We start from the raw sequence: 13,609 nt of genomic DNA, 5'->3' as shown, positions 1-13,609 counted from the left end.
GAAGTCCCTAAAGAAGCAAAATATTTCATGCTTTGTTGGTTTTTTTTTGGTTTTTTTTTCCAAAGATCTGAAAGAAGCTATCATTTTTCTTGTGCTGCATGGCTGAAAATAATTTCTGTTGATTGTTTCTTTTTCCATATCAATAAATAAACAAATTCATTTCAGAAAGCGTGCGTGATGGAAAGCATGGCGTGTGGACTGCATCCATTCCTTTCCAACCTTCATACATATTATTCCCTTTAAAGAATCCTCATTTAAATAAAACAAAGCTTATTTCCTGTCATTAGCCATTAGTTTGCTGAAGGCAAATCTTATCCTGTGTCAAAGCTAACAATAAATATACATTACCAGAAATACACACATCTTACTGTTTAACTGAATATTTTTCTCCAGTGAAATCAAAAAACTCTTTAAAAAGAGTTGGTGTAAGACAGCTCATATAAAAACCCATAAAAACCAACACTAAAACATATTCAACTGTGTTGAAATAAACTAAAAAAAAAAAAAAAGGAACAAAAATTTATTTAAGATAGGATGTATTACTAATGAAATTTTTAAAAATCATATGTTAATCACTGACAGCCGTGAAATCTTCAGTGAAGCTGGAAAAGGCTGTTCTGCTACATCTAAAGATGTCTTCTGTGTTATTTTAAGTGTATGGTAGTGCATTTTATTACAAAATCTTGTTTTTATACAACACCATAGTTCTTCACATAGCTTCAACTTACTTGTGTATTATCATTAAAAATATTTAAAATGACATCATATTAATTATATACACTATGTCTTCCTTTTTGTTTGCATTATATTTTCCAGCTTCTGATTTCAGAAAATTACCATTAGTGTTGTTCTCCTTTTCATGAAGAGCATACAGTAATTTGCAAAATCAAGCAAGGGTGAAAATGTGATTGAAATATAGGAATTTTTTCTAATGAAATATTATTATTGCATTATAAATTATTGATAGAACCCTTCTGGAACTCTTTTCTGACATGTTCATCCTTTTTAGGGAAAATGTCCATTAGAGATACAGCCATTCTGAGAGTACATATAGCTTCAAATGCACATTTTCAAACTGCATTTTTAAAATATATTAAATGTAATGGATTTTTAAGGCCCATTCTAGAGTCCTTACCCATGAAAACATTGCATTGAATTTAACTGTAGAATTGCCTAATTCAGAAATATAATTTAACCCTTAGTCTTAGATGCTTTTATTACATGACAGAGACTTTAAATATTTATATAGAACAGATATTTGGAAAGCATTCCTATGCTACCATCAAATCTAATAGCAATACTGTGCTTGTCCTATCTTAAACTACATAAGAAAAAACGTTGCTGTGAATTAATGTTTTAATGTGGAGTTCTAACAGCACTGACTGCAATCTTAGAGTTTCTCTTTCAAATGAAATCAATAACCAGGTATACTAAATGATTTCTATCTAGCTAAAACTGGTAAATAAAGTCCTTGAAAATGTCAGTAACCTTTGCTAAGCCCAACATGCTGCTAAACATAGGCATAAATCTTGGAGGAGGACACTGGCATTTGCTTGATCAAGCATCAGAAAATATAACAGAAAAATTTAATACAACTATGGAACTGGGAATTTAATGACAAATCTTTATCCTAGAATTCTAAGCAGCAACAACATTTTCCTTTATAACAATAAATATGTAAGATATTTCATGATAAATGATTCACAAAATGGCTTAGATGACTTTTTTTTTCACTCCAGATTTTTCTTTTAGTACTTATCTGTTAATATCCTGGACACCAAGGGATCATGAAAGAAACAGTATGTTATATATCAGTACAAAGTAGAAAACAACTACTAAAATAGCAGAAAGCGCAGTTTGAGAAACTACTGTTGCCATTCAGCTGTTTTTTCCTACCTGGCCCATCCCAATCTTCTGTCTCCACTGGAATCTGCCCCGGTTTCTCTGACTTTGCATCACCATCCGATTCTGGTGTCTCCTGGATGCCTTCTTCATTGCCTGAAAAAAAAGTAACCCAAGAAATATATTACTGAAATATTTCAAGAATGACTTTTAGACAGGTTTACTGTAATATCCAAACCACCGCTTACAGGTGCAATTGAAAATACAGACATATACATAAATAGAGAGGAAATGAAAAAAGAATGATTATATTAGACACTTCAACGTCTGTGAGTTCCCAACGATCCAAACAAGTCCAGCATGTTCACTCCTTTCAGTTCTGAGGAAAGGCAAGTCTTGGTAATCAGTGTTAACTTCATATGCTTAAAAAACAGAACCATCGTTAGCACCTATTCATTAAACTTACAAGCCTAAGGAGTCATTAGGTTTGTATGCACAAATGAAAGAAGCTTGTTACTTGAAATGAAAGATCAGCTTGGTACTCCCCAGCTAGTGAGATAATTAAGGAAAATAATCTTTCAGTTGAATGTTTTCTTGAATTGACATCTAACTGTTGCTTATGCTTTGCAGATTAATGACACTCTGTACAAGTATGTGGTCCACTATACACTCTGGCTTTTCTGGCAACTAGTGGGGTATTTAGGCAACTAGGGAACTTTTACTTAAAGGTTTCAAGCTAGCTCTCCTATGACCGCTTTCTCCCAATCAATATAAATCTAAAGAAATATAACATTTCTAACAAATTTTAGAAATTTCACCATCTACCGGAGAGCTTCTTCCATCCTTCCGGAACTACTGAGTCTGAAGTAGTACATAGAGCACGCTAAATATTACAATCTGGTAGATTAGAGATGGCCACCTAATAATTATGTGAAGAATTCTTTGTTGAAAGTGCAGTACTGGCCACAGTAATGTACTGAATGTTGTGCCAGGCTGCTTATCCCAGCCAGTAACTTAGTGCATTTGTAGAATTTTTTTACTACTAATTAATCCAAGCAAGCCTTGCATAGAAAGGTATTATGAATCATGTTAAAAAATCAAATTTAAATTTTATAACAATTTAGAAGCAAACTTTTGAAAAAAAAAACTGTTCCACAGAAATGTGACAACATTAAAAAACAAACGCTTTGTATTTCCAAAACTGGAAATCAGACTGCTGGTTGATTCGACAACAGCAAAACACAGGAAAAAAAATCACACCAATTAAGTTATAACGTGCAAATTATTTCCACTTAATGATAACAAAGGCTTTTATTAGCAACGTAGGTAGAGAAATGTGATTACAACAAACCATGCCAGATGCCCATACGTTATCACTGAAGCTATATTTATACAAGATAAGATTGTGACCCAGAGTTTTGAAGTACATGATCGTATACAAGCACTATGAAGTACTAACTTCACATCCATGTAGCAGCATCTTGTAATAATACATTCTTCCTTGCATTCATAAAACAATTTTTCAAATCTTAAATATAAGGACCTGGTAAACTACTTCTCACACTAATACGTCACCACATTCAGTCCAGACTCCAATAACAAATATGAAATCATAAGTGCTAAAAATAATTATTAAAAAGATACTAAAAAATTATGTGTCAATTAAAGCAAAAGCCAACCAAGAATATCTAGCATAATTTTTGTATAATTTTACCCAGGCATTTGAAGTTCATGTGCTTCAGCTCAATCTGAAGTTACCCTTCAGAAGACAGTCAATAAGGGCTCACATGCTGAAAAAAATCAAGCAATCTTAGCAATTGTTTGCTTTCCCCAACTACTATATTTTGAACTAGCATTTGTGCAGTTAGTTTTCTAACAAATGCAAGAGCTCTGTTGTTTTTTCTTTTTCTTTTACTTTTACTTTTTCTCTTTTTTTTTTTTTTTTGGTGGACTTAAGAACCCACTGTATTTTACATCCGTATTTCTACCTTCATAACTATTTACAGCTGTTCCTTATTGTAGAGACACAAAGGACCATTTAGCAAGACACAAACCTGGGAAGATCAGCTCCAGTTCTTGCCAAAATGCTACAAAGCATCTCACAGCTAAGACTACACAGACAACGACTTTCTAACTCAAGCTGTATAATTACCACAGAAAGCTCTTCAAATGTTCGAGGGGAATTTTTATACTAAAAAAATTATTTTCTTCCACTGTAAAAAAATAGCTCTGTATAGACCAGGGAAAAGCAACAAGAAACAACAACAAAAAGGTAGAAATAAATAACAATTCCTTTAGATGGAGCCTAAGCACGGAAAATGTTAGTTCCAAAATATATATAAGTTTTTCCAGATGGTAATATATGCAAACCTGGTGTTAGCATGCAAATTTGAGCATTCTTTCAATCAATGCAACCAACCAGAACATCAAACAAACAAAACTATTAGAATTGAAAGAGGAGACGGGAGAAACTTATGTGAAAAGATTGGGCTGAAGGGCAAAAGAAGGACGGAGCTACAACAAAGGTATAGAACCTACTGCACACAGTAATTAAATATTTGGGAGAGGAGGAAAGATTTGAAAACTTATGTTAGCAGATGGCTTAACTTTTCATGAACTTGCTTTTTCAGTGTTTCATGAAGTATGGTGTTATGTGTTTTCCATAATCAACTTTTCATGAATTAATGCATGTAATTCTGTGCAAACGGAATAGGACAAAATATGGAGAATTTACATTAAGGGAAACTTTGTTTTGTATCTATTTAAACTATTTTTGATTATTTGCATCAGTATTTTAATTCTACTTAGCAACTATCAAACCTATGTGTTACACACCTGAAATATCCCAACACTGACCTTTACTCCCATCCTACTCTCTCCTCTTCCTGAAGCAAGCTGTTTGTGACACCAACCATCTAGACATTACTGTGGACTGCAGAATCTACCAGGGAAGAGATTTTAACCCAGGCTCAGGTATGTGTCAAGGTCCGATGAAAATGGCCAGGTCAACATTTTTGGTGCTACAGACTACAACTTTAAAAAAGTCAAAAGGAAGCTTACCACAGGAGTTAATAACTAACTTGGACAAGAAATAATAACAAAACACATTTCTCCAGCTTTTTAATTCCATCCCCTTAATGATACTTTAGCAGCTAACATTTTTTTTTAGCAGAAAGGAGTTTATTTCCTTACAGAACTTCTTCTTTCTATTGTTTAGTCTTTTTGTTCATTCACTGACTATTTTTCAATTTCAGTGAAACTACTTTTTAATATTTATTTTAAAACTGATTAAGTTTTTCTCTATTTTATAGGCATAGGCATTTGGATCCATGACTTTTTTTTTACCTTCCATGTCATAACCGTAGCTTTATATATACCACCCACATTTTTCTCAGGTTTATTTCTTCACTTTGCTCCTCAGTTACATTTAATAAAGCGTGTTAGTATCATCACGATAAATACTCTAAAAGTAAGCAAATCTGCTTCTACTGAAGTTTCTCCTTATGGCAATGAAGATAAGCAAATGTCATCCATTGTAAGAACATTAATGTGGTTAAAAAAAACACTCACATGACCAAGAATCTACGATAACATATAGTACGTTTATTCAAGAGTCATTTAAGTCTTCTAGAAACTCTGTAACTTCTCTTTGATTTTAAAACTGCACTTGGGCAGGATTCCTCTCCTCTGTAGGTAAATGTCCAAAAACTAATCTAGACTGGACTAACTATGGAGGTACTCCAATAGACAGGGACAAGAGGAACCTCCACAGTGACTCATCCCATTCTAGAATGCTTCAGACGTGACAACACTTGGTGATAGCTGAAATGAATTATCCTCCAGAACACACAGATAACTTTAGGAACCTATCTTGAGTCAGCTGAAATTGGGTGAAAGAAAGCTCTGCCTTACAGTTACCTGTGGAATACACAAAGTACGACTTGGAAAAACAAAATGAATACTCATAATTCTCATTAATTAAAAATACTCATATGAACATAATTTTCATCCTGACCTTACTATTTCTTACCAGAATGAATTCGTTACATTCCTCTTCAAAAAGCAGAATCATAGAATCAGGACAAGGGGGAATGTTTTAAGTTGAAAGAGGGCAGATTTAGGTTGGATGTTAGGGGGAAGTTCTTTACCAGGAGAGTGGTGAGGTGCTGGAATGGGCAGCCCAGAGAGTTTGTAGATGCCCCATCCCTGGATGTGTTCAAGGCCAGGTTGGATGGGGCCCTGGGCAACCTAGTCTAGTAAATGGGGAGGTTGGTGGCCCTGCCTGGCAGGGGAGTTGGAGATTCATGATCCTTCCTTGGGGTCCCTTCCAACTCAGGCCATTTGGTGATTCAGTAATTCTGTGAATCACCAACGTTGTAAAAGACCTCCAAGATAATCCAGTCCAACAGTTCACCTATCACCAATATTTCCCCACTAAATCACGCCCCTCAGTATGATATCTAAATATTTCTTGAACACAATAGATCAAAAGGTTTTTTTTGTTTGTTTGTTTTTATGCTTTTTGTAATGTTCTGGTGCTTATTCAAGAGATGCGATTACTCAAGAGAGGGTCTCCTTCTCTGGAGACATTCAAAACCGGCCTGGATGTGTTCCTGAATGACCTGATCTAGGTGTTCCTGCTCCAGCATGGGGACTGGACTAGATGATCTTTCAAGGTCCCTTCCAATCCCTGATTTGCTGTGATTCTGTAATTAAACATGCTAAACCCCTGTAATTGAATGTAGTACAGTTGGTCAGGGAATCTGAATACTGTAAAGGAGACATATTACCAGAAATGTGCAAGGGAGAACTCTAACATCTCTGACAATACTGAGAAATAGGGAAAAAGTGACTTGAATATTAACCAGTGATTTCGCTTTAATCTTTTTAACAAATTAAAGACTTCCCAATTTGGACTTCATCAGCTTGTATCACTAGTTATTGCAGTATTTTAAAGAATTACATGGGTTAGCATTTATTCTCAATCCTGCTGTTTTAATCCATGTGTTTCCTATCAATATTAGGCTCTTACAGAAACTCTTGTATGATATAACTATTGAACTTTCTTGACTAAGAATGTTAACAGCAGCTGTTAGTCACTCCATAATGTATTTTGCAATCAGCTAAATCAACAAAGTATTTTAACAAAGAACAGTTCAGAACTGACAGATCTACTTTCTTGTTCACAACTGCTTATCTCAGCATAGATATCATATATGTTTGCCAGGTGCTTCCTATAGTTAGGATACCTTCACAGAAGCCGCTTGGAAAAGATAAGGTCATAAAAGAGATGAAAAATGTGCAAGCTTCATACACTCATGGTTTTATCATCAGACAAAATAGCTTTGGGTGAAGGACTGTACTAGTCACAAACAGCACAGTGCAGCTTATATTAGAATGAGACAACATTAAAAACGTTGAAATTCTGTTTGCGCTCATTCTTCCTGGTTGCTTAAATGTAAACTTAAATTGGTAACATCCTAATACACATGTTCAGAGTGAAAAATCACTTCTCAATTATAGTAAATCAATTCAGAAATAAATAGTAATGAAGCCTGCAGCATTTTGTATTGCCAAAAGGGAAAACAGGGTTGAACCAAAGACTTTTGATTCACTCACTGTAGGCTTCATTTCAGCAAGGTATATGATCTTACGTACGTCAGTGCAACTGCTTACAAAGATGGAGAGAGGAATAGACCCTTTTCTTCTTCCTACCACAATCTACAGTGAAAATAATTCTACAGAAAATTTGCAAGAATCCATATGAAGTAGATTGCTGAGTTTCAGAAATTATAAATAAGCATAGAGATTTCATCTTTCCCTATTTGCATTATCACAGTACATACCCAGGAGCAGATACATAGGTTATACACTCTGATAATCCTGCTCTTGAATCCCCAGAAACACACGGCATGCAGAGAATCATCGCCAGGAACATCTCAGAAACAACACTTACGTAACTTTGAAACAAACCACATACAACTTAAAGTACAAATGTAATGTACTCAGTCCATTTAAAGTAAACTCATTTTTTTGGCAGCACACACTATTCTTAAAAACTGCCAATGAGATCTAACACGAAATGGTTGTCCTTCTTGTGGATTAGTTATTTTTAAAGGTTTCTGTGTAAATATTTAACAAGCAGCAGTGTTTAATTCTGATGGCAATGCAGGTTTTCAGCAGATAAAATCACACTGGGTATAAAACAGGTAAATAACATGAAAAAATCTTCAAGAAAGCTTTTGGTATGGGAATATAGCTCTCAGACAAAGATATTAAATATGTTGGGAGGGATGCTTCACGATTTTGTTGTGCTTGGCATCTGGTGTGAGGACAACATAGACAACTATAGCGGCTGTGGTGTCACAAGAAAGGGTGTTATTTCACAAGCCTTTTGAAAAAGACTGAGGGAGGGAGGGAGGAGAGAATCTGAGAAAAAGTGAGGGAGAGAGAGAGGAAGAAATCTGGTGCTATCAGCATCAGACTTTGTTATCAGTTAGTCTGATGCATATCAGAAATACATGCCAAAGTCAACTGAGACTCCTTGCTCTACAAATACAGTAAGTTTGATCAAAATCTAGCCCTCAGATTACTGATTTGCTATACCTGAAAAAAATTACACTTGTACATATGTCGATGCACTGAATTTATTTTAGATTATATTAATCATCTCAATAATTTCCCTCTTTGCAAAGAACCATTGTTTTCTGTCATGCTGATGAACAATCATAATTTCTCCTGGGATAAATCTCATTTGAAATAACTGTACATTTTAAGTTGCCCTAAGCACACTTGAAATTATTTTCACAGAGGACATCAGAAGCAATGCACAGTATCTTATCCTAAAATTTAGGAAAGGTCTGTGAACATCCATGTAGTAGTGAGTACCTACATGCATGCAAGCTGACAACTCTCCAGGAGAATGCTTTGGAAACTATTTTGATTCATATTAAAATTTTCACTTTAACAAAATGACATCTCAGCACTATGATTATGTTTAAAAACAGCATCAATTATTTCAAACCATTTCAGCTACTGCACTTTCCTCAAAGGATAAGACACACCTGTGCAGTTCAACTAGGCTTAGCCTGACCTTCCTATTTCTATAAGTGTTTTGACATATTCTCATCATAGTATTGTTTGCTTTTGAGGTCCTCTCAAGACAAGGATCACTCATTCAGATGTATTTCTTGCAGAAAATTGAAGTGTTCCTGCATATTGTTTTTCAGACTTTCTTCCTACTGATTAGTTTTATGTTTATATTAATTTTTAAGGGGGCAACTCCTGTGGCAACGGTACTACAAATGAGTGTCACTCGGATTACCTAACAACTTCTAGAGATTTAAAAGGAAAAAAAAGTTTTCCATCTTGTCAGTATTTCACCATCGAAACTGTAACCACGTGCACACTCTTAGACATATTCAAGTACCACCCTGTGGCTCAAACTCACATAGGTTAGAACGCTAAGTAAAAAAAAGCAGCAGAAGCATAATTTTAAAGACATTTAGATGCCCCAAGCAAAGACTGCTGCTCAGTATAATTTTCAAAAAGTTATCTGAATGGAAATTGATAATCCATGAACTTCTCTAACACCCTGAAGCAGACCACAGAAAAGATTTCAGAGAGACTCCAGCAAGTTTCAATCTGTAAATTTGGAGACTATTTGGAAAGTTTGTATTTTGACTTAATTGACATATCTACTCCTCCCCTGCTACAGAAATATTGTCTCCTACAAGAATTCATGATCCAGCTAATTCTCATTTTATAAAATGCATTGAAATCTATTATTATATACACCTCATCTTATCATGTGCTTTTCACACACACGGCTCCATAAGCAATGTTTCTATAGAGTGAAATTTTAATTTGCCTTGTTGTAAGCAGTTCAATGTTTTTGTTTGAAATAATCAGTATTACAGGTGCTTCAAAACAGCCAACCACTGCAGCTATATTTCTACGTACATGTAGCATTACACATGATTTCAAAAGCAGTCTAGCCTGACACAAGTCAAACCAAAGAAGTATTTACTAATGATCACTGTCTTTCTCTCCTAGAATCTACCAGTAATATTTTCTCCAAACAATATTTATCCAATTACGTCATAAATATAGAATTGGCTTAATTATTTTTTCTGATCCAACAGGAGGTGAATTACTGTTGACATCCCCACTTCCCATTTACAGCGCATATACAGTGAGCAGCATTGCTTTTTCGACCTGGCTATACAATGATTTTTCACTGGATGTCTGAGAACATTTGAAAAGTATTCAGAAACATTGCGTCAAGAACAGCATATTGTAAGAAAAAGGCAAAACCGACCTTCGCTATAAATCAAATTAGTAACAGATGTATACTACGCATGAACTAAGAACATGCGGTGAAATCTGTCATTGTTCATTTCATATTTTAAAGAAGATTACCCCCATTAATATGCAATTCATATTCTGTCAAATTTGAGCTCTAATTTAAGTCAAGGGAAGTTCAAGTTTTGTGACTTTCCAGAAAGGGGACACTACACTATGTGCTGTAACCAAATAATCCCTCTCTTCACAGCTGCAATAGAATTCACAATTCCATTGTTCTTAAGAAAACCAAAATATGCTGACTGAAAAGGCTGTAGTTGCTTTGATAAACTGCTTAAAGTTGAGTAAGCTGTTTAAGTGTTTCACTTTATAATTCTGTACAGTTAAAATAACGTTTTCTCTTTGGTTCTATCTATTTACTTCTTGAGATATAGTTTGTTAGTCACTTTTTCAGATGCAGTTTTCTGCTTGATGACCAATCATTTCTTTCCTCAGTTAAAAGAAGAATTTGTTTTTCTAACTTGGGCCAAATTTTTATCCTAATAAAGTTGATGCTAATACTGATATAGATTTCAATTGGGTTGAAAAAACAGCCCTAGAGGTTCACATGTGGGTTAGCAGTAAATAGAAAAGAGTATACGATAGGCAATCTCACAGATGTTACTCTGAACGCCTTTCCATGCTTTCAAGTGAATGGTGAAAAAAATCACTCCAAACTTTTGAGATATTTTATTTCTCTTCCAGAAAGAAAAGAGGTGGTCCTCTGAGCTCAAGCAACCGGAAAAAATGAGACAGTAAGAGAAGCAGAGCACAAGGCAAATGTTGATGTTCAGAAGAGAAAGACTTCCTTCCATCTCGTAAAAATCCAATCTATTATTATTATCTATTATCTATATGATTTAGCACCTTAAAGATTATTATCAGAAAGCCCCCCATCCTTTTCTTTCACATTCAGCATCTGCCAAAAAGTACAGAAGATGTACAAGACAAAAAGAAAAAAAAAAAGCTAAACATTAGTGTGGTGTTTCAGTGGAATGATATATAGATAAACATACAGAAACCCTCACTCTGGAGAAAATGAGAATGCAGCCACAAGTTCACACATACATACCAGTCGGTCAGAAATAATATGAATTTTTGGAAGGAGTGAGCACTGTGAGGTGTTCCACAGATTCTCGTTATCCTAGGAGATGAAAATACACCTACCAAAAATAATTAATATGCTTTTCATTTCCTCAGCAAGTCTACATTAAAAATAATGTAATGAATTAAAATAAATAAATAAAAATAAACAAATATGAGCTCCAGGAGAAAAGAAGTATAGGAAAAGATAATGTCAGGCGTGGGCTGGGGGAAGGGAGGGGGTGTCTGGTACCAAGCAAAGCCGAGGGCTGTGCAATCACCTGTATCAGTGCTCTATCAGTGTCTACACTCCAGCCAAATCCAGAGAAAACAAGGAGTCAAAGATTCAGGTCAATAAGCTTATAGGCGATTTGCACAAACAGCTCCTCCAGCAAGGTAAAAAACAATGTCATATTGGCTTTTCTTTTCTATTCCTTCTCTTTGAACTCCCTGGTCCAAACACACCCTGGAAATGTCAGTGTTATATGCAAGAATTTAAAGAGCTGAGCTTCTTAATCCCGTTAAGAAATAAGAACAAAGTTGCCTGTAAAGATCTCCTTATTGAGCTCAAAGTGATTATAGTATAGCTGCCTTATGCTGATCCTACTTCCACTTGCTATAGGAAAAGAGGTAGAAATTCATCATGAAATCCATTACTGGAAAGGAAAGAAATGTTATTGATTAAAAAGGTTTCTGGGGGGGAAAAAAAAAAAAAAAAAAAAAAAAAAAAAAAAAAAATAGGGTTATAAATCTACTTTCTGATCCAGAAAATAGTAAGCATATTGCTGGCGATTACATGACTGATATGACAAAAAGTATGTACATAGATGCACACAAGCATACACACAGTACAAAGGAAAAAGAGGAAGACAGAAAGCATTTTTAGAATGTTAAGAGTTTGGCTAGTACTATAGACGCTAGCATGATAGCTTGCGCACACAAAGTATGAACAGAAAGATTAATGCACGGAAGATCTTAGCTTTGTACAGGCTTTTTCTTATATGGCAATCACACTGCAGCTGTTTCCCCAAACCTCAAGTCTGACTGCACAATCAGGTCACATGGTTTAATGTAAAAAAATCCAGTCCTAAATTGGTCTGGCAGCCTAGTGACAAAATACTGTGCATCCTGAGCTCATCCCCTCCATCCCAAACAGAATATGAGATTACAGCAGAAGGTCTGTACTCAGTATGCAGAGTCCTATACATTCCCTGAGTTCTCGCCCAAATCTGTCTATGAGAGCTTCAGGGGGCACTGGATTCCCCTCATCCACCTTCTCTTCTTCCACAACTAAAGACAAGCAATGTATCAGGATACACAGTCACACATCAACACTCTAATTAGCTATGGGCGTAAGCAGCAGTTTGTGCTACAGAAACTTCAAGCACTGCATCATGAAACAATCCGTCCTCATCACTCTGCTGGTGCAGATTTTTATGAGCACAGCATGCGGCCTCTTTTTCATCGCTGGCAAAAATGCACAGCTAATGGTGGTGACTATGTTGAAAAATAGTGTTTTGTAGCTGAGAATTTGCTTTATCAAACAGTATCATTGTGCTCTTACTATCCACTGTAGTTTCCATGGAAATAAATAGGAGGCATTACTTTCGGAGCGACCTATGTATATATGTATATTCTTCTGTTTGCTTCTTTCTCCCAAAAGCAGTCCCACATTTTGCCTCTGTTATAGTCCTTCCTCTTTCCTCTTCTCTTGCCATATTCCTTCTCTGAATACAGCTACTTAACCATCTACTAATCTCAAGTGATCTCCCTCACTGCTCGAGATAACTTTTCCCTTGAAAGTTAATCCCTCACTGAACACTTCTGCTAAGTAACTGTAACTTGTCAGAAGGAATTGTTATTTGTTTATCCAGTTCTCACCCTTAATAAGTGGGCAGGGCTCCTATTGTTTTTGCTGCTTACAGAGAGGAAGAGGTGCCACACCGTAATATGAGTATGGCAAACTTAGAAAGTTACAATTGGGAACATTTTTGATTTGACCTGAGGGTACCTAGGTAGGATGACAGCAATCTGAGAGTAAAAAGCTACTGATAAACAACTTCACAGTCCAAAGGAACTCGATTTAGTACCATGCTTTTTGTCTCATGATCTCAAACTTCCTGACTTCTGCATTGCTCTACTGTTTGTACTCCCCTCTTGTATCTCCCCTCCTGTTTTCATTAGTCCTATCATGAATCCAGTTCACTTCTCTTCCCTTTGTTAGTATCACCTTATTCGCCCATTCCTAGCTATAAGAGCCTATCTCGTCTATCATTTCTGCACAGAAGACAGGCTGCTCTCTCCTTATCTAGAGTATCTTTACCTAAGTCTAGTACACACC

The 13,609-nt window shown here is 35.5% G+C and overlaps 1 protein-coding gene across 3 annotated transcripts in view; it reads right to left on the bottom strand.

Moving 5' to 3' along the window:
• Positions 1-13,609, bottom strand: part of ZFPM2 (zinc finger protein, FOG family member 2) — a 309,751-nt gene that overhangs the window by 232,340 nt on the left and 63,802 nt on the right. For all 3 annotated transcript variants that reach the window (XM_418380.8, XM_040689674.2, XM_040689675.2), the window contains one exon: positions 1,897-1,998. In XM_418380.8, the coding sequence (XP_418380.4) occupies positions 1,897-1,998 (102 nt within the window). The remainder of the gene's footprint in view (positions 1-1,896; positions 1,999-13,609) is intronic.

Source organism: Gallus gallus, chromosome 2 (genome assembly GCF_016699485.2).
Source record: "Gallus gallus isolate bGalGal1 chromosome 2, bGalGal1.mat.broiler.GRCg7b, whole genome shotgun sequence".
Classification (NCBI taxonomy): Eukaryota; Metazoa; Chordata; class Aves; order Galliformes; family Phasianidae; genus Gallus; species Gallus gallus.
Note: the sequence above shows the minus strand (reverse complement) of the source record. Positions and strands in the feature narration are given on the sequence as shown.